This window comes from Nicotiana tabacum, chromosome 16, assembly GCF_000715075.1.
Source record: "Nicotiana tabacum cultivar K326 chromosome 16, ASM71507v2, whole genome shotgun sequence".
NCBI lineage: Eukaryota > Viridiplantae > Streptophyta > Magnoliopsida > Solanales > Solanaceae > Nicotiana > Nicotiana tabacum.
Window position 1 is genome coordinate 63988953 of NC_134095.1, and position 26710 is coordinate 64015662.

The following is a 26710-nucleotide window of genomic DNA, read 5'->3' on the forward strand; positions in this document are numbered from 1 at the left end:
TGTGGATGATTTTATATGAAGCCTCCAAGATGTACATGGACTCCGCTTATGGAGGTAAGAGCATGGAAAAACCATACGGTGAAATCCAAGCATTGCTGAACCACTTTAGTGCAAATGGTTAGAATTGGCAAGGAAAAGGAGAAGCACATAGAGCAATCATATCTAAAACTAGTGATATGATCGAAATAGATGCCTTTACACTGGTAAAATACCAATTTATTACTTGTGCAGATCCAGACATTGTTACCAGCGAAGTCTTGAGAGGTGCTTAGTGGATACCAGTCAGGTGATTCGAGGTAGAGTTGCATTCCGTTCACATACCTTTGAGTCATCCTATTTCGATTGTACTATTTTTACTTTCCGGATAATGTGGTGCTTCTTTCAAAACAATATATTTAGTAAGCTCTAGTAGCTCATGTACTTGTGACTCCATGTCTTGGGATGATTAGTGTTAGTGTTAGTTTTTGACTTATCATGCATATTTCCGAGTTACTTTTATGCTTTGTTATAATCCTGCAGTTGATACCCAATTTTGCCCTCATATTTTTTCAAATAGTATATATACTTTCAAAATATCATTTTTGTATCATTATTTAATTTATAAAATTTATACAAGCATTTTCTATAATTTTTCATAATTTTAGAGCTTTAAATTTGATTTCCTTGCATTTAAATTACATGATTATTTATTAATTATTCCCATAAATTATTTTATGATGATTTAATCATCCAACTCTATTATTGCATCCATCTACGTATTTTATAATATTTTACTTCACTTTATATAATTACATTTACACCTTTATGCCAAATACATAATTTTACAATAGTAGCCAATATTTTACAATAAATTGTATTTGTCATTTTATTTAAAGTTAAAATAATTTTATACGTTTTATAATCATAAATTATTATTTTAAAGTATTAAGCTGCATAAGTAGTATTTTTTTGTATATTTTTAATTATTTTATTTAAATTATTTTCCCTTAATTTCTTACTTTAAAATCTGGCTTAAATTAGGCTTTATTTTCGGACCAATTAAGGTCCAAACAAGTGAGCCCAACCCCAAGCTGCCCTGGCACAAACCAAATGACCTCTTTTATTTCAACCCGATCGGGATCCGTTTACTCGACCCGCCCTACTTCCCTTTAATCACAGCCTTTGATCTCAGATGATAAATGACCCATAATAATCCCTACCTTTCTTATACCCCTTTACCCTAAAACCCTAACCCATTCCCTCCTAAACAACCTCCTCTGAAACCTCTCCATTCTCTCATCTCTAATCTCACACTAAGCCTAGCCGACTTAGAGATCCTTTCTTATTCTTTCCTTATACGCATCCATACACGGGTTTTACTTACCTTTCTTGCTACTGTTACTCTCAATATGGACCTTTTTTTTGACTTCTTTTTATTTGTTATCCCGCACGCCTGTCTCTCTAACGGTAACACTGCCATTTCCACCAACAAATTTCCATCGGCAAATCTCAGCGCCGACGATTCGTCCAGGTGAACCAGGTAAGTCCGACCCTCTATTTCTCTCTCCTCTCCTCTCCTTTCTCTCTCCTTTCTTTCTCCTTTCTCTCTCCCGGGTCTCTCTCTTCCTTTCCCTTTCTTTTAACCTTAGCAGCAGCTAGGCCGGCGACCGGCGACCCACCGGCGCAAGCTATCTTCTGCTTTTCCGGCCCAGCCACACCACCCTCCCCTGTGTTTCCCCTTTCTTCAAACCTTGCCTCAGTATATCTCTAGTTCTCGGGCAGGCACTGTTTTTCGGCGACCGTTCCGGTGACAGTCCTCCCCCTTTTCTTGGCCTCGGGGTTTGCTGTGTGTGTTGCAGGTAGCACTTTTGGTGGCTGTTTGGTGACGAGTAGGAGGTGCACATACAAGCATATCGGAGCAGACAATCACAAAGGGCTGGACGTCGGGTTCCAAAGCACCCAGGCTATATTTGCAGGAATTGCTGCAGCTTCCAAGGCAAGCGCGAGGCATACGGGCGAGTAGAGCGGAGCATCTCCGGGTGCATCAAGTCATATTTCCAGGTTCTTTCCATCGGGAGTTTGTACCTCCCGTTTTCTTGTCTCTTTCTCTATTTTAGATAATTTGTGGCTATCTAGTTAGCACCATTTTAAGTGTATTTTTAGTATTTTTAGTATACTTGTTGTTGCAACTGGTTATTTTCTAGTTTGGGCCCGGGTTAGTGCCTTCCAAAGTCTGTCGTAGGTAAAGTGGCCGTGGTGTGGGATGGTAGAGTAAGGTCATGTCCTCGAGGGGTGCCGGGGGTGAGAAGGGGGGTGGGGAGGGGGTCAGGGGTTGGGACGAGAGGAAAGGAGGGTAAGGGGAAAAAGGGAGGCTGTAGATTGAGGATCGGGTCGTGGAACATAGGCACACTGACGGGTAAATCTATTGAGTTGGCAAATATTATCCAGAAGAGAAAGGTTAATATAGTTTGTGTCCAGGAGACTAGGTGGGCAGGGTCAAAGGCGAGAAAGCAGACGAGTATAAGTTGTGGTACTCTGGAGTAATGAGGGGTAAGAATGGAGTGAGTATCTTGGTGGATAGGGATCTTAGAGAGTCTATGGTTGAGGTTAGGCGAGTGAATGATAGGCTAATGTTTATTAAGTTGGTCATTGGTGTGTGCACCCTCAATGTAGTTAGCGCTTATGCGCTGCAAGCGGGCTTGGATCAGGAGGTTAAGAGGCGCTTTTGGGAGGGCCTGAATGAGATTGCGCATAGTATTCCTCCTACTGAAAGGTTACTTATTGGAGGGGATTTTAATGGCCATATCGGGGCGGCTGCTGGTAGGTATGGCGAGGTGCATGGTGGCTTTGTCATTGGGGATAGGAACGGAGGAGGTACTTCGCTGTTAGACTTCGCTAAGGCTTTCGAGCTGGTGATTGCGAACTCAACTTTTCCGAAGAGGGAGGAGCATCTGGTTACTTTCTAAAGTTCGGCGGCGAAGACTCAGATCGATTACCTTCTCCTCAGAAGGTGTGATAGAGAGTTGTGCAAGGATTGCAAGGTTATCCCAGGAGAGACCCTCGCGACTCAGCATAGGCTCTTAGTCTTGGACATCGACATTATGATGAAGAGGAAGAAGAGGTATGCTCGTGGTTGACCAAGGATTATATGGGGAGATTTAACCAAGGAGAAAGCCCAGGAATTGGAGGGGCAGTTATTTGCTATGGCAGTTTGGAGGAGTAGAGGAGATGCGAGCACTATGTGGTCAACTATAGCGAACTATGTGAGGAAGGCGGCGAGAGAGGTGCTAGGTGTATCAAAGGGTTTTTCTGGTAGGCACCAAGGAGACTGGTGGTGGAATGACATAGTCCAAGGTAAAGTGGAGGCGAAGAAGGTAGCGTACACGAAGTTGGCAGGGAGCTCAAGCGAGGAGGAGAGGAGAGCGAATAGAGATAGGTATAAAGTGGCTAGGAAGGAGGCGAATCTAGCGATCATGGAGGCTAAGAATGCAGCGTTTAGCCATATATACGAGGAATTAGGGGAGAAAGGAGGGGACATAAAGTTGTTTCGGCTGGCTAAAGCGAGGGAGAGGAAGGCCCGGGATCTGGACAAGTTGAGGTGCATCAAAGATGAGGATGGTAGAGTATTGATGGGAGATCCCCAGATTAAGCAGAGATGGCAGACGTACTTCTATGGTCTTCTAAATGAAGAGGGGGACCCGAATATAGCGCTAGGGGACTTGGGTCATTCAGAGAGTCTCCGAGATTTTAGGTATTGCAGGCGCATTAGGGTCGGCGATGTCGTGGGGGCTTTGCGTAAGATGAGTAGGGGTAAAGCGACCGGGCCAGATGAAATTCCAGTTGAGTTTTGGAAGTATGTGGGTAGAGCAGGATTGGAATGGCTGATTGGGTTGTTCAATGTAATTTTTAGGACGAAAAGGATGCCGGAGGAATGGAGGTCGAGTATAGTGGTACCGTTGTACAAGAACAAAGGTGATATCCAGTGTTGTAACAATTATAGGGGTATCAAGTCACTTATCCATACCATGAAAGTCTGGGAGAGGGTGGTGGAGGTGAGGGTGAGGAAAACGGCGTCTATATCCGACAATCAGTTTGGGTTCATGCTGGGCCGCTCCACTATGGAGGCTATCCACCTTATTAGAAGGTTGGTGGAACAGTACAGGGATAAAAAGAAGGATCTGCATATGGTGTTTATTGACTTGGAGAAAGCGTATGACAAGGTTCCTAGAGAGGTGCTCTGGAGATGTCTTGAGGCGAAGGGCGTGCCAGTAGCCTACATAAGAGCGATCAAGGATATGTATGATGGAGCTAAGACTAAGGTTAGGATTGTGGGAGGCGACTCGGAGCATTTCCCGGTTGTTATGGGATTACACCAAGGCTCTGCGCTTAGCCCATTCTTATTTGCCTTGGTGATGGATGCTTTGACACATCTTATTCAAGGGAAGGTGCCATGGTGTATGCTATTTACCGATGACATTATTTTAATTGACGAGACGAGGGCAGGTGTTAACAAGAAATTGGAGGTTTGGAGACAGACTCTTGAGTCTAAGGGTTTCAAATTGAGCAGGTCTAAGAAAGAGTACCTGAAGTGCAAGTTTAACACTGAGTCGAGGGATATAGGCGGGGACGTGAGGCTTGGATCATAGGTCATCCCCAAGAGAGATAGCTTCAAGTACCTTGGGTCGGTGATTGAGGGGGATAGAGAGATCGACGAGGATGTCACTCACCGCATAAGGGCGGGCTGGATGAAATAGAGGCTTGCATCTGGAGTCTTGTGTGACAAGAAAGTTCCACCGATACTCAAAGGTAAGTTTTATAGAGTTGTGGTTAGACCAACAATGTTGTATGGGACAGAGTGTTGGCTGGTTAAGAACTCCCATATCCAGAGGTTGAAAGTAGCAGAGATGCAGATGCTGAGGTGGATGTGCGGGCACACTAGGATAGACAAGATCAGGAATGAAGAAATTCGGAGGAAGGTAGGCGTCGCCCCTGTGGATGACAAGATGCGGGAAGCGAGGCTCAGATGGTTCGGGCACGTGTAGAGGAGAAACATCGATGCTCTGGTGAGGAGGTGTGAGCGGTTGGTCGTGGTGGGCACAAGAAGAGGTAGAGGGAGATCTAAGAAGTATTGGGGAGAGGTGATCAGGCAAGACATGGTTCGTCTGCAGATTTTCGAGGACATGGCCCTTGATAGGAAGGCCTGGAGGACTAGCATTAGAGTTGTAGGATAGGGGTAGTGGAGCTTTCCTTACTGCATGCCGGGGGTGAGGTGGGGTTGGATTAGGGTTGATCTTAGATGATTTGTAGTTTATGTTGAACCCACACTATTCTTGTTGTTTATCTTAGATTCCTTAGACTCTGGTTACTGTTAATGTATGTCATTCATCTTTTGATTTTTATGCTTCTGTTACTATAATGGTTTTTACTGGAGTTACTAATGAATTCTCTTTTCTTTTCTTGTTTTCCTTGTTTTTCTGTATATCCGTCGTTCTGAGCCGAGGGTCTATCAGAAACAGCCTCTCTGTCCTACCGGGGCAGGGGTAAGGTCTGCGTACACATTACCCTCCCCAGACCCCACTATGTGGAATTTTACTAGGTAGTTATTGTTTTTGTTGTCTTGCTACTGTTACTCGTTTATGGTAACTTTCGTTGCCATTACATTTATGGCAAGCCCGATAATCATAAATCCGAATTTGATTCTATGGTTCTGGGTGCTATTGTGGTTATATACACTAAAGAAGGGAAAATCTCTCTTGTATATGGTATATCTCCGTTGATTCCATCGTGATTGGGGCTTGAGAACGATTTGCCCTAAGTTTGATTCCAACTAGGGTTTGGATTCTGATTTTTCTTTTACTGGTTCTATTATAGATTGCATGTGATATTTTCTTTCCTGATTTAGGTTTAATTGACTAATTTCCTTGTTTGTTCGTCTTAATTTGAGCACTATATAAACCCCTCCCCAATTTCCCCTTTAGAAAAGACTCTAATCACTAAAAAACTACTACTACCCGGGGTCCATTTTGAGGCTCTAGTGAACTCTGATGCACTAGAAGTCTAGGATTTTTAGCACTCTCCTGCAATTGCTGTTATTCCTTAGATTTTGAGTTTCTCAATCTTTATTCGTTTGTTTGCAATTTGTTAGTGTCCTGTACCTTTATAATTCTACTCTTTTCTGTTTGTGCTTATGTTATTCACATTCATGTTGTTTGGATTTCTTTGAGTTAAATTCGATATTATACCATTCTGCTTATTTTAGCTTTATACTATAGTTCCATTAGACCCAATTTCGTGCAGGTCTTGATGTCAACTCATATATGTATAGCTAAGTCGATTCATGATATCCGCCTGATATGTAATTGAAACCTAATTGATGGCTATATTGAACTTTGTTTGACTTCTTACACTGAAACCTCTTTGTGAGACCATATTCTTGCTCGAAATTGCTTTATTCATGTTGAATCCTTCATGCCTATTCTACTGTTTCTTTGCAAGTCATGCTTAGCCTAATATGCTAGCCTTAATTGTGTCCAACCTAAATGATCATCATATTTACCTGTTGCTCATTCTGAGTTTGGGCTTCTTGCCTTATTATGCACTATCATGACAACCAACTCATGCGTTCTAATACTTTAAATGTGACCAATTACTAATTGTGATGACAACCAATTATGAGCTTAATGTGTGTTCTATGTTTGTATCAATCCTGTGTTGCCTGATACTACGTTTAGTCTATAAAATGAAATGCAACATCTAGCTCTTTATGTGACAATCTAGTCTTTGCCTTTTATGAATTCAGGCCCTCTCAAGTGTCACTTGACCTTCATATTCACCATGAATGCTTTAGGCTTTGAAATCTTTGTGTTATACTGAGCATGTTAGGCCGTCTGATGACTGTTGTAGACCATGCCTACTTGTTTGTTTAATATGTCTAATTGCCATTCTCTGACTATGACTTTATTAGACCTTCATGTCTTAGATTCCAAGTTTTGAGTCTCTTTTAGGCTAACTTTGATTTATGTTTCACTATAAATTTGTTGTTCTAAAAACTAAGTATGTATATGGGCTTACCATGTCAACCTAAGTGGTGTAACTTTCCATCTCTACTAATATTGTGCATGTTATACTCTTTCACTTGTTATGAACTTACGTTATTATTTTTTATGTCATATGGAGATTAAGTCCGGCTTGTTCTCCTAGTTTTATGTTTAGTCCCCTGTTTGATCAGTCCTGTTACTCTAGCTTCCAGAATGTAAGTGCAACTATGTCTGATGTGAGTCTTGTCAATATTTCTTGATTCTGTATCTATGTCCTAGTGGGAGTTGTTGTTAGTAGGCCTCAGAGCTGTATTAATTGGTTACCATGTGTAGCTCGTTAAATGGTGTGGTTAAGTTGTCCATCTGCAAAGCAACTGGGTTTTCTCTTTGGGCCTAATTTGGGTCCCTTGTGAGTTTGAGTTGAGTGATTGACACACTCTAATGTTTGGGGGTGTATTTGGATCTAGATCTTCTATCTTAATGAAGAATGAGCCTGCTGAAGGCCCAGGCTTTACTGGGTTAATTTTCTTTGGGCCTGTTCTATGCATTGGGCTTGTAGTCATTTTAGTGTGCAATGTATGAACTTGTGCTATTTTATTTTGGGCCTGTAACAACTTCTAAACAAACAATTGGGGAATTAGTGAATTGGGGAATCAGGTACATTCTAGTGCTTGCATAAAAGGGTAGAAAACAAGCCTATAAGATCTACATGGTCGATTTGCTATTTTGTTCATCTTTACATATGCGCTATTAGATTTTATGTGTTGTACACTAATAGAAAGCATGCCTATAGGTATCACGCACACACTTCACTTCATTTGTCAAATATGATATATTTGTTTCCATGTCTACTATCCAACACTCTTAGATAACATGCCTATAGGACATAACAAAACAATGCATTTACTTACCTAGATGCCATGATATAGGGTCTTAACTAATTAATCAACTACTTCACATTTTTTTTGTTTGTAATTCTTCACTTAGATAGCATGCCTATAGGGATAAAGTATCACAAAACCAATTTCAGCTGCCAACTATTAGAAATCCTGCCTATAGGATACTATCACCTGCCTAAGACGCATATCTATAAAATCAACTTTAGTAATTCAGAGTTATGAGGTTGCTTTCATTATTTTATTACGCAATCGATTAGAAATCATGCCTGTAGGATTTGTAATGATCTAATTTTCCCACACGTTAATCCATTAAGTTGTAGCACTACTCGTATAGTACTGTAATCACATAGAAATAATGTCTATAGGGCTTAACGATTTTAATACATCCTAATTCCATCTACTGCCCAACCAGGAATCTATTTGCGTGCTTTCCTGCTTATGTGTGGAGGTTAACTTGAGCCTTTTGTTGCTATTGTATGCAGTCTGACCTGTTTTGAATGTCTCCTAGTTTTATCATTTTTGAGCAACCTAAGTAAAGTCTAGAACCACCTAATAATAGGTCTAAAGCCTCCTGGACCATAGGCATGGGACGGGTAGTGCACGAATAGGGTACGACATAGAAATGAATTAGAACGCCATTAAGTAAATAGCTTTAACATAGTAATTAGATAGCATGAGATGATAGTCTGTGCCCGCTGAATAATATGAGCAACCCCTACCTTAAGGGATTGCGAAGTATTATTTATGTTGCATGGGGTGATCCTTTAGGTTAAAAAACTTAGGACCCCCTCCCGCCTCTTTATTTATGTGCTTGTTATTCATACTTAACATAGATCAACGTGTTTTGTACCTACGTAGTCATTAGGATTTTTGCCAATCCTCACATGTTTTAATAATACTCTTCGACTTCTAAATTTTTCTTTATTTATTTGATCACCCAACTTAAATACATATTTCGCATAGTCTAAAGTTTGTCTAGGTGCCACAATTGTGGACCTCGAATAGTGCCTAACAGCTTCTCTTTGAGGTAATTTAAGCCTTTACCCAATCTTTGGTGACACGGACTAGTCAAATAGAGTTATTTACAAATAGGTTCCCTAATACACCTTAAAATCATTAGGTGATGATTCTTCTCTTTTAACATTTCCTGAAAAGAGTTATCACACGTCGAAGCCCACTTTCATGAGAAAATGGAGCACGACAGCATGGCAATTCCACTGGGGATTTCTTAGGCTTTTACCATAATGAACTTGACTTACGTGGAATACTCTCTTTATTTTTTCTTCATTTGTTTTAAACTACTATTACAAGCACATCCCTTTCCTTATTTACTTTTGTTTAAATTTGATATGACATGCACATCCTTTCCCGTGTTCACCTTTATTCGTTTAAATTTTCTGTGACATGCACATCCCTTCCCTTGTTCACCTTTGTTTGTTTAAATTTTCTATGACATGCACATACCTTCCCTTATTCTCCTTTGTTTGCTATGACTGCTCGTTACCTCTTTTCATCTTGTCTAAGATTTCTTCCTTACCTGCTTCATTACGTTCTCGCACATTTTCATGAGCTAAACTCACTTCTTTCTTTTGTCTTTATTTTCTCTTCTTTTCATGTTCACTTTGCTATTTTATTTACTTCTTTTACGTACCTTTATCATGCAAATACTTGGTAATGTGTTACTTCTGCATAAAATATGCTCCACATCATAATCCACTCGTGCCAATTATCAACATACCGGTGCTTGATGAGTGTCCGTCTTTTCCTGAAAATTACCCTTTTAAAATCAGAAAGACTTATTTGTGGTAGACTAGCCAATCAGCCGTGCAATCGACGATCCCGTGACTTTCCCTCTCAAGTTGTCCACTTGGGGGTACCAGTCTAGACCATTTTAGAAATCCTACTCTAATTTGAAATGTACACGAATCATACTAAACCTAGTACGAGTCGAAGCATTATTAATGTAACAACCTGCTAAGATGAACCTTGTCCAAAGTCCAACGAGATTTCCACAATCCCAATAGACACTATCATATTATGTGCATTACATGAATAAAATGTGACAACGTATTGATTAGTATTGCGTAAGTAGTCAAATTTGGAGGGGGAAAGGGCTAACCTCTATTTGTTTGCAGAAAATGAAGCACGAAATCCCCAGGCTTGGTATGGTCACTCGACATGCGTGACCTGGGAAGTGTGATTGATGTAGTCAAAAGAGAAGGTCCTTCTAGGACTAAATATATTAGGAGATAATGTTCTTTATTGCTTTTTGGTTAGATTTCATTAGATTTCGATGTAATAAGGCTTCATACCATTAGTGACTTCATATTAATTCGATTTAGTAAGGATTGATTTGATCTTTTTTTGCATTAATGGAATGAGGACACATTGGCATAAATTTTCTCCAAGTCTATTCGTCGGTTAGGCCTACCTTGGGCACAATGAGGTCCCCAAGATAGGACACGAATCATTGCATGACTTTATGTGTTATTTACTTAAATATTGCAAACACTCTTTCATTTGGTCTTGCTGACTTGGTTACCTTTTGTTTTTCTTTCTTTTGATTATTTCCATTCCTAAAGGTTGGTTCTTCCATTCTACCAATGTCATCATATCATACCAGATCTAGAGGTCCTCCACCTCCCCTCTCCTAACGACATCAAAAGAAAGGATAAAGGAAAGATGGACGATTTGAATTGAAACAGGAAAGAAAATGCTCCTATGGCAGAGAATGTGGAGACTTCATATGGAAGAAGTAAAGCAAGGCAGAATGAACTGGTTCTGCAAGTAGTGCACCGCTGCACCATCCCGGTCTCGTCAAACACATGCGTAACTTTGGCAGAACTAGCATGATTTTCATTTGAAAACTATTTTCCAACATTTAAGACATTCAGTATTTTGTTTTGAAATCAATACTCGAGACATGGAATCATGTTTGTCTGACGCTTTTAAGTTTTAATTAATGCACAATTTCTTTTTGTTTATTTATATTATTATCTTTCTGTATTCTTTCAGCATAACTATTCCCTATCCTGTTGAATCTATAACTATGAGATGTAATGAGACAACATAACACAATGGGAATGATTTAGAATAATGGGAAAACGAAATAATACCTGAGGGATTTGTCAAAGAAGTAGAGAATTTTGAAAACAAACCAAAGTCCAACTTGAAGGAAACTGAGGTCGTTAACCTAGGAGATTCTGAAACAGTCAAAGAAACTCGCATAAGAATTCATCTATAACCGTCAGAGGAGGAAGAGTATACCAAGTTTCTAAAGGAATATGAGGATATTTTTGCATGGTCATACAACAATATGACTGGGTTAAGCACATCCATAGTAGCTCACAAGCTACCTACCAATCCCATGTGTCCACTGGTAAAGCAGAAGCTTAGAAAGTTCAAGCCAGATATGAGTATGAAGATAAAAGAGGAGGTTATCAAGCAAATCAAAGAAAATGTTCTTCGAGTGGTCGAATACCCGACCTGGTTAGCCAACATTATGCCGATTCCGAAGAAATATAGGAAAGTTAGAGTATGTATCGATTACCAAGATCTAAACAGAGCAAGTCCTAAGGATGATTTTCCGTTGCCTAACATACACATATTGATTGACAACTATGCCAAGCATGAACTCCAATCCTTTGTGGATTGCCTCGCCGGATATCACTAGATTTAGATGGACAAAGAGGATGCCGAAAAGACAGCCTCTATCACATCATAGGGGATATATTGTTATAAAATGATTTCGTTTGGTTTGAAGAATGTTGGGGCCACCTAGATGAGGTCCATGATGACTATCTTCCACGATATGATACACAAGAAAATAGAGATGTATATGGATGATGTTATTATCAAATCCAAAAGATGTTCAAACCACATAGCAGACTTGAAGAAGTTTTTTGACTGACTTCGAAAATACAATTTGAAGTTGAACCCAACAAAATGTGCCTTCAGGATCCCTGCCGGAAAGTTGCTAGGTTTCATCATTAGTGACTGAGGTATTGAGCTAAACTCATCAAAAACCAAGGGTATCCAAGACTTTCCACCACCGAAGAATAAGAAGGATGTGATGAGCTTTCTAGGATGCCTCAATTATATCAGCCGCTTTATAGCACAATCAATGGTAATATGTGAGTCGATATTCAAGATGCTGCAACAATCTGGACTGAAGAATGCTAGAAAACCTTTGACAAAATCAAGGAGTATTTATCTAAACCGCTTGTGTTGGTCCCACCAGAACCAAGAAGACCTATATTGCTCTATTTATCCATGTTAGATGGGGCCTTTGGCTGTGTTCTAGGGAAACATGATGGAACCAGTAGGAAAGAGCATACAATATATTATTTGAGTAAGAAGTTCACAACTTATGAGGCCCAGTACTCTCTGTTGGAATGCACCTCCTATGCTTTGACATGGATAGCCCAAAAGTTGAGACATTATTTTTATGCATACACTACATATCTCATATCAAGGATGGATCCACTAAAATACATCTTTTAGAAACCCATGCCTCCGGGTATGTTAGCAAAGTGGCAGATATTTCTAAGTGAGTTCGACATCATTTATGTGACTCAGAAGGCAGTCAAGGGGCAAGTGTTGGGTGGTCACTTGGTGCAAAATCCCATAGACGGAGAATTCAAATATTTGGAGATGTATTTTCATGACGAGGAAGTGTCATTTGTAGGTGAAGATATTGCCAAAGAATACGATGGTTGGAGGATGATTTTCAATGGAGAAGCAAACTTCAAGAAAGTGGGCATCGGACATGTTTTAGTATCAGAAACCGGTCAACATTATCCGGTATCCGCAAAACTCAGATTTTCATGCACCAATAATATGGAGGAATATGAGGTCTACATCTTGGGACTCAGGTTAGCCATCGACATAAATGTTCAAGAGTTGTTAGTAATCGGAGATTCGGATCTATTGGTACACTAGGTGCTAGGAGACTGGGTTGCCAAGAACACTAAAATATTGCCATACTTGCACTGTTTACAAGAATTGATCAATAGGTTCACAAAGATAGAATTCAAACATGTTCCAAGGAATCAGAATGAGTTCGCAGATGCATTAGCTACTTTGTCTTCCATGATACAACACCAGACAGGAATTTCATCAATCCTATCCCAATAGGAATTCATAAGCAGCCAGCTTATTATGCTCATGTTGAAGAAGAGGTTGATGAAATCCGTGGTTCCATGACATCAAGGAGTATTTGGAAAAGGGAGAATACTCAAAAAGTGCTACCCATACTCAAAAGCACACGCTTCACAGATTAGCCAACCATTTCTTTCAGAGTGGCAGAATTCTGTAAGAAGGACTCCTGACCTAGGATTATTGCGGTGTGTCAATGCCAAGGAGGCATCCAGATTGCTCAAGGAAATACATGCCTGAACCTGCAGACCCCACATGAATGGTTTTGTTTTGGCCATGAAGATATTAAGAGTAGGGTATTTCTGGATGACTATGGGAATGGACTGCATCAAGTATGTTCAAAAGTGTCACCAATGACAGATACATGCGGACATAGTAGGGGTACTACCCAACGAACTTAATGCAACAAGTTCTCCCTGGCCCTTCTCTGCTTAGGGTATGGACATCATCAGACCAATCGAAACCTCTGCTTCAAACGGACATAGGTTCATTCTAGTGGCCATAGACTACTTCACAAAATGGGTTGAAGCCGTATCTTATAATGCTGTAACTAAGAAGGTTGTAGCAGATTTTTTTGGGACTGCATCATTTGTCGATTTGAAGTACCAGAGTCAATCATTACTAACATTTCCACCAATCTCAACAATGATTTGATGAAAGCCATGTGTGAAAAATTCAAGATCAAGCATCGAAACTCTACAACATATAGGCCGCAAATGAATGGAGCCGTAGAAGCCGCCAACAAGAACATTAAAAAGATATTAAGGAAAATGGTAGACAATTACAAACAATGGCATGAAAAGCTACCATTTTCTTTGCTCAGGTATCGCACCACAGTTCGTACATCAACTGGGGCAACTCCCTATCTACTGGTTTATAGTACTGAAGCCGTTATTCCCGCTGAACTAGAAATCCATTCTTTAAGAATCATACAAGAAGCCGAGCTCAGCGATGCAAAATGGGTACAAAGCCAATAGGAAAAACTAGCTCTCATTGATGGAAAAAGAATGAACGTGGTATGTCACACTCAACTATACCATAATAGAATGGCAAGAGCTTTCAACAAAAAGGTCAGGTCAAGGCAATCGACGCCGGGACAGTTGGTACTAAAGCAAATCTTCCCACATCAGGATGACGCAAAGCGGAAATTCTCACCTAACTGGCAAGGCCCTTACATGGTTGATCAGGTGTTAACAGGAGGAGCACTTATACCTGTAGAAATGGACGGAGAGATTTGGCCGAAACCTATCAATTCGGACGCAGTCAAGAGATACTATATTTAAGATTATGTTTGCACTTTCTATTTGATGTAACTGAACTACGCTTGACCTGATTACCGTTGAGGGGAGACGTAGGCAGCCCTATGGGTTTGGTCACATCATAATAAAATCTTCATTCCCCTATGTTCAGAAACTGGGGCAAGATCTCGAGTTTTCCTGATCTCATCATTTTTGGAACCGCCAAGGGATGTATCGCCAGAAATACACATTTAAACTGGGGCAGAATTTTGAGGAAGATCCTCAAAATTCCTAGTTAAGGAGGTTGCAATGTCTCAGAAATGCGTCATAGTCACCAGTTCATCAAAATTATTTAATATCGTGCATTGTCACATATTTCAACCAACTATATTTCTACAAATAATTTGTCAAATGCATGCATGTTTTTCAAAAATTTTGTTTCTATGGCAGCAGGCATTACCCAGGGTGACTCAAGCAAGGCCTCAAGACAAGATTAAAGGCGAAGCAAGGAATCAAGAGCACGAACCAACCATTCCCCCGCAAAACTCATGATTTTTCTTTGGATGCAGGCACAATGAACATAACAGGAATGTTCGCAAATATATACACACAACAAGATCACTATCTTTAGAACGACAAAAGTCTCCAAACGCAAATGCATCAAGCTAAGAAATGTTTTATCCTCTCGCATTTGTTCATTGCTTTTCTTGCATAGTGCTAAGCACCGCTCTCATCATCTCATCGAGCAAAACACTACCTTTTCTTTCATGAGACTAAGCATCTTTTCCATTCTTTGCGTGAGGCTAAGTACCGCCTCCATTATTGCATGAGGCTAACACTACCTTCCTTTGCATGAGATTAAAATTTTTCTCTACTTCTTACATAGGGCTAAACACTGCCCTCACCTTGCATGAGGCTAAGCACAACGTCCATTATTGCATAAGGCTAACCACTGCCTACCCCCACTTGCATAAGGCTAAGAATCGCCTTCTCATTATTTGCATGAGGCTAAGCACTGCCTCCATTATTGCATAAAGCTAAGCACTACCTTCCTATGCTTGCATAAGGCTAAACACTGCCTTCTCATCATTTGTATAAGGTTACGCTCTACCTTCATTCTTGCATAAGGCTAAGCAATTCCTTCCCCCACTTGCATGAGGCTAAACACTGCCTTCATCCTTGAATGAGGTTAAGCTCTACCTCCATTCTTGTATAAGGCTAAGCACTACCTTCCCCTATTTGCACGAGGCTAAGCTTTGCCTCCAGTATTGCACAAGGCTAAACATTGCCCTCCTCTGCATAGGGCTAAGCACTTCCCTCATTACTTGCATAGGGCTAAGCACTGCCCTCATCATTTACATCGGGCTAAGCACTGCCCTAATTGCATGAGGCTAAGCTCTGCCTCTTTCATTGCATTAGGCTAAGCATTGCCTTCACCTGCATAGGGCTAAACACTACCCTAATTACTTGCATGAGTCTAAGCTCTGCCTCCTTCATTGTATAAGGCTAAGTATTGCCTTCACCTGTATAGGGCTAAGCACTACCCTCATTACTCGCATGGAGCTAAGCACTACCTCCATTATTACAGGTGCCTAAGCATTGCCTTTCCTTGCATAAGACTAAATACTGTCTCCGCTACACTACATAAGACTAAGCACCGTCTCCTTTCTTCGCATAGGGATAAGTATTACCCTCATCTCATATAAGACTAAGCCTTGTCTTGTATCATCCTCACATATGACTAAGCATCGCCTGTTTCCTCAATCAAACGATCGATATCGCTACATCTTTGCATTTCATGGGTTGAAACATCACCACATTATGCGAAGGCATCATAGTCCGAAGACACCATTCCATAGCCGGAGGGTCTCTCGAAACTGCATATCATTATTCAAAGGCGTCATAGTCCAGAGGTACCATCCTCATAGCCCGAGGACACCATTCCATGACATGTGAATCCCTTATGATACACTTCATGGCCCAGGACATCATAGTCTAAGGACATCATCCTCATCGTCCAAAGACAACCTCCATGGTCCAAAGGGAATTTCCATCATGTTTAAATTTTCGCAATAGCCTATATATATTCGCATGCATCTTGTTTTAAGTTTTGCAGGTAACTCGGAAGGTAACCGTTCTACAAACAGGAGCAATTCTCGCTCTGGTTTCCATTCTCAAAGCTCGCATCCTTGACTATCTCAAATATAACCGACGACCAGTAATTGATTATATTTTGCTCTATAACCGCTCAAATATCTGCCCCTGTGATACACCCGTAAAATTCAAATTCGCATTCATGACTCCACCTAAAATCACCCGTTACCCATGATGCTATCCTAGCCAAAATAACCCTTTGAAACATACAACCACCCTTATAACAACTCCATCAGTTCGGTTCGCTGTTGGATCCAGAGCTACACACGACCTGATTCTCATAATACCAGGGATATGTAGGCAACTCAAGAACCAAGGTTCGGCCCCCATTTTTTAAAATACATCACTCCTTATTCAATTCGGACAAAATTGGTCATCATTTTCTTTATCCGACAACTCTTTCATCATTCCCGAGTAAAGAGGGGCAGTTGTTGATACCCAATTTTGCCCTCATATTTTTTCAAATAGTATATATACTTTCAAAATATCATTTTTTCATCATTATTTAATATACAAAAGTTATACAAGTATTTTCTATAATTTTTCATAATTTTAGAGCATTAAAATTGATTTTCTTGCAATTAAATTATTTGATTATTTATTAGTTATACCTTAAATTATTTTGTGATGATTTAATCATCCAACTCTATTATTTTCCTCCACATATGTGTTTTATAATATTTTACTTTAGTTTATATATAATTACATTTGCACCTTTATGCAAAATACATAATTTTGCAATAGTAGCCTATAATTTACAATAAATTGCATTTGTCATTTTATTTAAGGCCAAAATAATTTTTTACGTTTCATTATCTTCAATTATTGTTTTAAAGTATTAATCTATATAAATAGTATTTTTTATATTTTTTAATTATTTTATTTAAATTATTTACCCTTAATTTCTTACTTTAAAATCTAGCTCGAATTAGGCTTTATTTTTGGACCAATTATGGTCCAAACGACTGAGCCCAACCCCAAGCTGCCCCGCCCCAAACCAAACGACCTCTTTTATTTAAATATGATTGGGATCTGTTTCCTCGACCCACCCTACTTCCATTTAATCAAGGTCATTGATCTTAGATGATCAACGACCCATAATAATTCCTACCCTTTCCTTATACCCCATTACCCTAAAACCCTAACCCATTCCATCCTAAACAAATGCCTCTGAAACCTCCTCCACTCTCGCACTAAACCTTAGCCGACATGGAGATCCTTTCTTATTCTTTCCTTATACACATCCATACACGAGTTTTACTTACCTTTCTTGCTACTATTACTCATTTATGGTAACTTTCATTTCCATTACACTTATGGCAAGCTTGATTCTCACATATTCGGCTTTGATTATATGGTTCTGGGTGCTATTGTGGTTCTATATACTAAAGAAGGGAAAATCTCTCTTGTATATTGTATATCTCCGTTGATTCCGTCTTGATTGGGGCTTGAGAACGATTAGCCCTAAATTTGATTCCAACTAGGGTTTGGATTCTGATTTTTCTTTTACTGGTTCTATTATAGATTGCATGTGATATTTTCTTTCCTGATTTAGGTTTAATTGATTGTTTTCCTTGTTTGTACGTCTTAATTTGAGCATTATATAAACCCCTCCCCAATTTTCCTTTTAGAAAAGTCTCTAATCACTAGAAAACTACTAATATCTTTCTTATTCTTTCTTTTCTTACATTATTCTGAGGCTCAGTCATTTAGCCGGCTAAAAGCCAAGGCCACGGTATTTTGTTAAACTTCATGTAATGCAAGCACTACACGGGGTCCGTTTTGAGGCTCTTGTGAACTCTGAATCACTGGAGGTCTGGGGTTTTCATTACTCTCCTACAATTGTTGCTATTACTGAGATTCTGAGTTTCTCGTTCTATATTCGTTTGTTTTCAATTGGTTAGTGTCCTGTACCCTTGTAATTATACTCCTTTCTGTTTGTACTTATGTTATTTGCATTAATGTTGATTGGATTTCTCTAAGTTAATTTCGATATTATACCATTCTGCTTGTTTTAGCTTTATACTATAGTTCCATTAGCCTTAATTCAGTGCAGGTCTTGATGTCAACTCATATGTGTATAGCTAAGTAAATCCATGATGTATGCCTGATATGTAATTGAAACCTAATCGATGGTTGTTGAACTTTGTTTGACTTCTTACATTGAAACCTCTTTGTGAGACCATATTCTTGCTCTAAATTGCTTTGTTGAAGTTGAATCCTTCATTCCTATTCTGTTGTTTCTTTGCAGGTCATGCTTAGCCTAATATGCTAGCTTTAATTGTGTCTAACCTGAATGATCATCATGATTACTTGTTGCTCATTCTGATTTTGGGCTTCTTGCCTTATTATGCACTATCATGGCCATCAAATCATGCATTCTAATACTTTAAATGTGACCAATTCCTAATTGTGATAACAACCAATTGTGACCTTAATGCGTGTTCTATGTCTGGTTCAATCTTGTTTTGCATTATACTACTTTTAGTCTATAAAATGAAATGCAACATCTAGCCCTTTATGTGACAATCTAGTCTTTGTCTATTATGAATTCTGGCCCTCTCAAGTGTCACTTGACCTTCATATTCATCATCAATGCTTTAGGTTTTTAAATCTTTGTGTTATACTCAGCATGTTAGGCCGTCTGTTGACCATTGTAGACCATGCCTACATGTATGTTTAATATGTCTAGTTGTCATTCTCTGACTATGAATTTATTATACCTTTATGCCTTAGATTTCATGTTTTGAGTCTCTTTTAGGCTAACTTTGATTTATGTTTCACTATAAACTTGTTGTTCTGAAAACTAAGTATGTATATAGGCTTACCATGTCAACCTAAGTAGTGTACCTTTCCAGCTCTGCTCATATTTTGCATGTTATACTCTTTCACTTGTTATGAACTTATGTTGTTAGTTTTCATGTCATATGGAGACTGAGTCCTGCTGCTTCTCCTAGTTTTATGTTTAGTCCCCTGTTTGACCAATCCTGTTACTCTAGCTTCCAGAATGCAAGTACAACTATGTCCTATGCGAGTCTTGTCAATGTTTCATGATTCTGTATCTACGTCCTAGTGGGAATTGTTCTTAGTAGGCCTCAGAGCTGTTTTAATTGATTACCATGTATAGCTCGTTAACTTGTGTGGTTAAGTTGTCCATCTGCAAAGCAAGTGAGTTTTCTCTTTGGACCTAATGTGGGTCCCTTGTGAATTTGAGTTGACCGATTGAGACACTCTAATGTTTGGGGGTGTATTTGGATCTGGGTCTGCTATCTCTATGAAGAATGAGCCTGCTGAAGGTCCAGGCTTTACTGGGTTAATTTCCTTTAGGCCTGTCCTATTTATTTAGGCTTGTAGTCATTTAAGTGTGCAATTTTTGAACTTGTGCACTTTTATTTTGGGCCTGTAATAACTTGTAAATAAACAATTGAGAAATTAGTGAATTGGGGAATCAGGTACATTCTAATGCTTGCATAAAAGGGTAGAAAATATGCCTATATGATCTATGTGGTCTGTTTGCTATTTTGTTCAGCATGCCATATGTGCTATTAGATTTCATGTGTTGTACGCTAATAGAAAGCATGCCTATAGGTATCACGAACACACTTCACTTCATTTGTCAAAATATGCTATATTTGTTTCCATGTCTACAATCCAACACTCTTAGATAACATGCCTATAGGACATAACAAAGCAATACTTTACTTACCTAGATGCCATGACCATAGGGTCTTAACTAATTAATCAACTACTTCACATTTTTTTGGTATTGCTTCACTTAGATAGTATGCCTATAGGGATAAAGTATCATAAAATAAATTTCAATTGCCAACTATTAGAAATCTTTCCCATAGGATACTGCCACCTGCCTAAGATGTATATTTGTAGAATTATCTTTAGTAATTTAGAGTTATGAGGTTGCTTTCATTATTTTATTACGCAATCGACTAGAAATCTTGCCTATAGGATTTGTAATGATCTAATCTGCCCATACATTAATCCAGAAGTAGCAACATTACTCGTATAGTATTGGAATCACATAGAAATCATGCCTATAGGACTTAACGATTTTAATACGTCCTAATTCCATCTACTGCCCAACTAGAAATCTGTTTGCCTGCTTTCCTGCTTATATTTGGATGTTAACTTGAGCCTTTTGTAGCTATTCTATGCAATCCTACCTATTTTGAATGTTGCTTAATTTATCATTTTTGAGCAACCTAAGTAAAGTCTAGAACCACCTAATAGTAGGTCCAAAGCCTTCTGGACTATAGACATGGGACGAGTAGTGCACATATTGGGTATGACATAGAAATGATTAGAAATCCATTAAGTAAATAACTTTTAATATAGTAATTGGGTGGCAGGAGATGATAGTATGTGCCCGCTGAATAATATAAGCAATCCCGACCTTAAGGGGTTGTGAAGTATTATTTATGTTGCACGAGGTGATACTTTAGGCTAAAAAACTTAGGATCCCCTTATTTATGTGCTTGTTATTCATACTTAACACAGATCAACATGGTTTGTACCTATGTAGTCATTAAGTTTTGTACCAATCCTCACATGTTTTAATAAGATTCTTCGACTTCTAAATTTCACTTTATTTATTTGATCACCCAGCTTAACTATATATTCCACATAGTCTAAAGTTCGGCCAGGACCCACAGTTATAGACCTCGAAGAGTGCCTAACACCTCCTTTTTGAGGTAATTCAAGCCCTTACCTGATCATTGGTGACACAGACTAGTCAAACTGAGTTATTTACAAATAGGCGTCCTAACCCACCTTAAAATCATTAGTTGACGACTCTTCTCTTTTAACACCTCGTTTAATAGAGTTGTAATATGTCGAAACCCACTTTCGCGAGAAAACGGGACGCGATACCAGCTGTTTGTCATTTATTACAATTCTTTTATATTTTTTTATTGTCATTTTTTGGATTGTGTAGTAAGCAATGTTAGGCACCATCATGATTCCGATTGGTTAGGATTTGAGTCATGACATTGATGTGGTACGGGAGACCAGTCTAAATGGTCTTCCTAGCACCAATGAAGCTAATGGCATAGAAATGTCGAGGCTTGGGGGATCCTCGATAGTTCCTAGTTTTAAGGAGATAATTAGGCTCCACTTTCTAGATATGTTGTTCCTTTATGAAACGAAGAATAAAAGCTCCCGATTGGAGAGATTGCAAAAAAAAATTCAAATAAAAAATATGACGGTTGTTAATCCAGAAGGACTTGCTAGTTGTCTTTGTTTATTTGGACTAATATTTATGAGGTACACAATATCTTAATACATCCCTTTTATATGAAGCACTTTTTTTTAATAATGTAAATTTATCTATTTTGGTATATATATATGCTAGTACAAATAAAATTGTGCGTAAAGAACTATGGAAAAAATTGCAAGTTAAGTCAATGCAAAGGGACTTAATTGGATAGTAATGTGAGATTTTAATGATATTTTTGATGAATCAGAAAAATTGGGAGGTAGAGTTAGGGACCAACAGATTTTTAATGACTTTAGGAATAACATAGGAGCAGTAGACTTAGATTATAAAGGTAAACCATAGACATAGTGGTGCTTTAGAAGGGATGATGTGCTAATTCAAGAGAGGTAGATAGAATAATTGTCTCACCTGATTGGCGATTCATATATGATCGAGCAAATATACTTCATATCTAGAATAAGGCATCTGATCATGCCATGGTATTGTGCTCTCCTGAACCTTTGGGAGAAAAATGGAAAAGAAGATTTATCTTGATCAAAGGTGGATAGAGGAGGAAGAGGTGAAACAATTCATAGAAAGAACTTGAGGTAGAGTGATTGAGGAGTCTAGATAATTTAGAATGTGCTGAAATTAAGAAATATAAGTTTGAATTGTTAGCTTGATTAAAGAAACGTGGAATAAATTTGAGGGAGAGAATAATGGATTTAAAAAAGCAATTTGAGATCTTAAGGAATGAAACTCTAGAGATTAATGTTAAAAGAATAACAGCACTAAAAATAACTAGGTCAGACATCTGGAGATGAATAATTATATTGAAAGTAAAAATCAAGAATACAATGGTTGAATGAAGGTGTTAAGAACACTTTTTTCTTTCATATGGCAACTGTACAAAGAAGAAGGAAGAATTTAATAAAATGGTTGCAGAAAGATAATGGATCATGAGTTTATGATAGGGAACAAATAAATAATGAAGTTGAGAGTTTTAACCATAATATATTTACTACATGTAGGTCAGACTCTGAGAATGCATTATGGGGGGATATCTATCACGATACAAATTAACATTGGAATCTTGATGGCATCTAACACTACTTGCTAGGCAAGCCAACAACCAACATGCAAAAATAAAGTTCAATAACAATATTAAATAGTCCCAAAATCAGATTAGCATAAATAACTGAAGCCAAATAGCGATACAACTGAAACACCATCCCAAAATCTAGTGTAACTGAGTACATCAGCCTTATAGAATAAGTAAATACAACAATCTAAATAAAAGTACATTACTGTCCAAAGGACTAAACAATAATAGCATGATATAAAAAGGGGACTTCAAGCCCTTCAAACGGTACAACAGTGCTACCGCGGAATCTGTAAAGGTTCGGATATGACTCTCTAGCAATCGCCTCTACCAGCAACATCTAGATCTGCACATAAAGTCCAGAGTATAGTATGAATAAAATCGACCCCATGTACTCAATAAGTAGCAAGCCTAACCTCAGTTTAAAAGCAATGACAAGGTTAGCAAGGTCCAATACTCACTTCCAACAACTAACAATCAACAATAACAACATAATAATAGCAAAAGGAATAGCAACTCAAGAATATCAAGTTTAAATCTATCATGTTAAGAGGAAAATAAGCATGCTTTCAAAATAATCAGTTAAGGCATCAACTTTAAAGACATCAAATATTAAATAGTATGAGAAAAATGCAACTTTATGCCTGCATAACAAGTATTCATGTCAAATCGATAATATCACAATTTAATCTTCAAGTGAACACAATGTTAGTACATACATAGTCCCTGGCACAAATAACCCACAATCATACTCTCAGCATGCTCATGGTACCTGGCTCAAAGCCCCTGAATCATCACTAGTGGTGCCTGGCTCAAAGCACCTGAATTATCACATACACTCGACACTGTAAAAGTGCTTGGCATAAAGTACCTCACTAAGCACATATCAAGTGCCTGCACTCATAGGATTATACCCGACTCCTGAAAGGCGATCGTAGCTCAAGAGCTGATCAGGTCAAAGTTCACAATAAATATCACTCAACCTAATAAGGGACCTAATGCAAACGTCCCTCACAATAAATGTCAACACAACTCTATAACCCTGAATCAGTCATGAATCTTCTCAGTCTCAATATGCTAACATCTGACAATACCATAATCACAATACTATATGGAATATACCAAAATTCTATAACTTAGCTCAATCAAGTGCCGCATATACAAGGGCACTATCAACATGTGAGATAACATATAAGGAATGCACAAAAGACGAAGATATAGCACGCTAATATAATATCATGAGTGAAAAACAATATTACAGCCACGACAAATAGCTATATCATGTCTGAAATAGATAAGCAATGGACTATACATGAAATCTAGAATGAATAATAGCTCACATAGTACAAAAGGATAGAAAATACGTTATCAAAGAAAGCATTATAGCAAAACAAGGCATGTAATAGCCTAGTATCTTCCCAGATCATGAATAATCATGTGCACATGTATGTTCTCTTCACCTTGCATGTGCATCACCCCATGTATAACAACCATCATAACTTACAAAAAATACTCTCAAGCCAATCCTAGTGTGACGACCCGGCCAGTCGTCTTAAGGATTAACACCCCGATCCCCTATTAACTGCTTTTCCCAAGTTTATTTCTGCTAATGTGATTTTTCGGGATGTTTGGTTTTGAGTTTTAGAGAGTTTTGGGACACTTAGTCCCTAAATGAGAGCTTAAGTGTTGGAAAGTCGACCGTAGTCAGAACAAGTGTGAAGACGGCCTCAGAAGGGAAATCTGATGGTCCCGTTAACTCTCTTGGGTGATTTTGGGGTTAGGAGTGTGTTCGAATTGTGTTTTGGAGGTCCGTAGCTAAATTAGGCTTGAAATGCCGAAAGTTGAATTTTGGAAGTTTTCGGTTTGATAGTGAGATTTTGATCCGAGGGTCGGAATGGAATTCCGAGAGTTGCAGTAGTTCCGTTATATCATTTTGGATGTGTTCGCAAAATTTCAGGTCATTCGGATGTGTTTTGGTTGCCTTTATGATCGAAAGCAGAATTCGGAAGATTTTAGAAACTTAGGCTTGAATCCGATGTATTTTGGGTGTTTTGATGCTGTTTGAAGTGGTTTGAAGATTTGTATAAGTTTGAATAAGGTATTAGGTGATATTGGTGCTTTTGGTTGAGGTCCCGGGGGCCTCGGGGTGATTTCGGATGGTTGATGGGAAGATTTAAGAAGTGTTGCAGCAGCTGTAGCATTGCTGCTTTTGGTATTTTCGCATCTGCGGCTTGGGGATCGCAGATGCGGCACCGCAGAAGCGGCTAAAGGGCCGTAGAAGCAGCTTTGGGTCATTCCTTCAGACACCGCATATGCGGTGTGAGGTCGTAGAAGCGGAACCACATGAGCAGTAAGAGGTCCGCAGATGCGGAAGCTGGTCACTTAAGGGAAAGTCGTAGATGCAACACTTGTTCCACAGAAGTGGGGTCACAGAAGCGGGATCACAGATGCGGTCCCAGGGACACAAATGCGAAAGTAGTTGGGCAGAACATATAAATAGTTGCCTTTGTGAAAATTGACTATTTTCCACCATTTGTGTCAGTGTTTAAAGCTTCTAAGAGGGGTTTTTGAGGAAATCAAAGGGAAATCACTTGGAGGTAATATCCTTGACTTCATAACTTGTTTTTATATGATTAAAGAACTAATTAGTGGTGAGAAATTTGGAAAAAATGAGTAATTAGGGCTTGAGTTTAAGAGGCCTTTAAATGAGGATTTGAGGGGCCATTTGGACTCTGATTTCAGTGTTCTTATTATGTATAGACTCGTGAGAGTATGAGTTTCTGAAAATATAAATTTCACCTGATTCCGAGACGATGGCCTAAGGGGTGTTTTGGTTATTTTACATAATTTCGTGTATTAGCTTAGAATTTAATTGTAGAATTAGTTACTTGAAGTGTTATTTACATTATGCAATTGAATTGAATAGATTTGGGCCATTTGGAGTCGAGTACTCGTGGCAAAGACGTGATGTGGGGTTATTTGAGCCGGTTCGAGGTAAGTGGCTTGTCTAACCTTGTGTGGGGGACCTTCCCCTTAGGATTGGTATATTTGGTAACTAAAATGCCTTGTACGTGAGGTGACGAGTGCGTACTTGTGCTAATGGTTGGAAATCCGATTTTCTTTAGGAAAGCATGTCTAAGTGATTTAATTGCTTTAATTGTTCAATCTGCTACCTGAACTCTGTGCAGCATGCTAGGCTAGAATTATTTGTTGCCTAACATGAAATTTCTCTTCTCTGAATATTTTTCTTGCTGCTGCTGTGTATTTACATTGGGACTACGGATGTGGGATTCCGGTAGCTCCCCCTTGTCTGTTTACTTTGGGATTGCGGGTTAGCTTCCCGATAGATCCCCCTACACATTTACTTTGGGATTGCGGTTAGATTCCCGATAGATCCCCCTGTACATTTACTTTGGGACTGCAGGTTAGATTCCCGATAGATCCCCCTGCACAGTTATATGGAACTACGAGAATGCACCCGGTAGATTCCCCCCAGTACTGGGTATTTACATTTGGGACTACGGATCGAGATTCTAGTAGATCCCCGCGCATTGATAGTTGGACTACGAGACGGTATCCCGGAAGATCCTTTGGACATATATATGATGGACTACGGGATGGTATCCCAGGAGATCCACTAGATAGTTGTAATTGGGACTACAGGACGGTATCCTGGAAGGTGCCCCGATTGTTATCTCTGTATTGAGCTGTATTTTTTTCCGTGGCTTGTGTTGTCTCTGTTCTAGTTGTTGTTGTTCTATCAATTCTATGTTATTTCTTAATGTTGCACTTATTTATACTGTTTTATTCCACATTGATAACCCTTATATTGTATTTAACCTCGGTAGGGCCCTGACCTTCCTTGTCACTACCCAACCGAGGTTAGGCTTGACACTTACTGAGTACCGTTGTGGTGTACTCATGCCTCTTATGCG

The 26710-nt window shown here is 39.0% G+C and overlaps 1 protein-coding gene across 1 annotated transcript in view; it reads left to right on the plus strand.

Moving 5' to 3' along the window:
- Positions 1-3182: 3182 nt before the first annotated feature.
- The window catches only part of LOC142170271 (uncharacterized), a 61246-nt gene continuing 37718 nt past the window's right edge, over positions 3183-26710 (plus strand). Inside the window, exon 1 of the mRNA XM_075232141.1 lies at positions 3183-3951. Coding sequence (XP_075088242.1) covers positions 3183-3951 — 769 coding nt within the window. The remainder of the gene's footprint in view (positions 3952-26710) is intronic.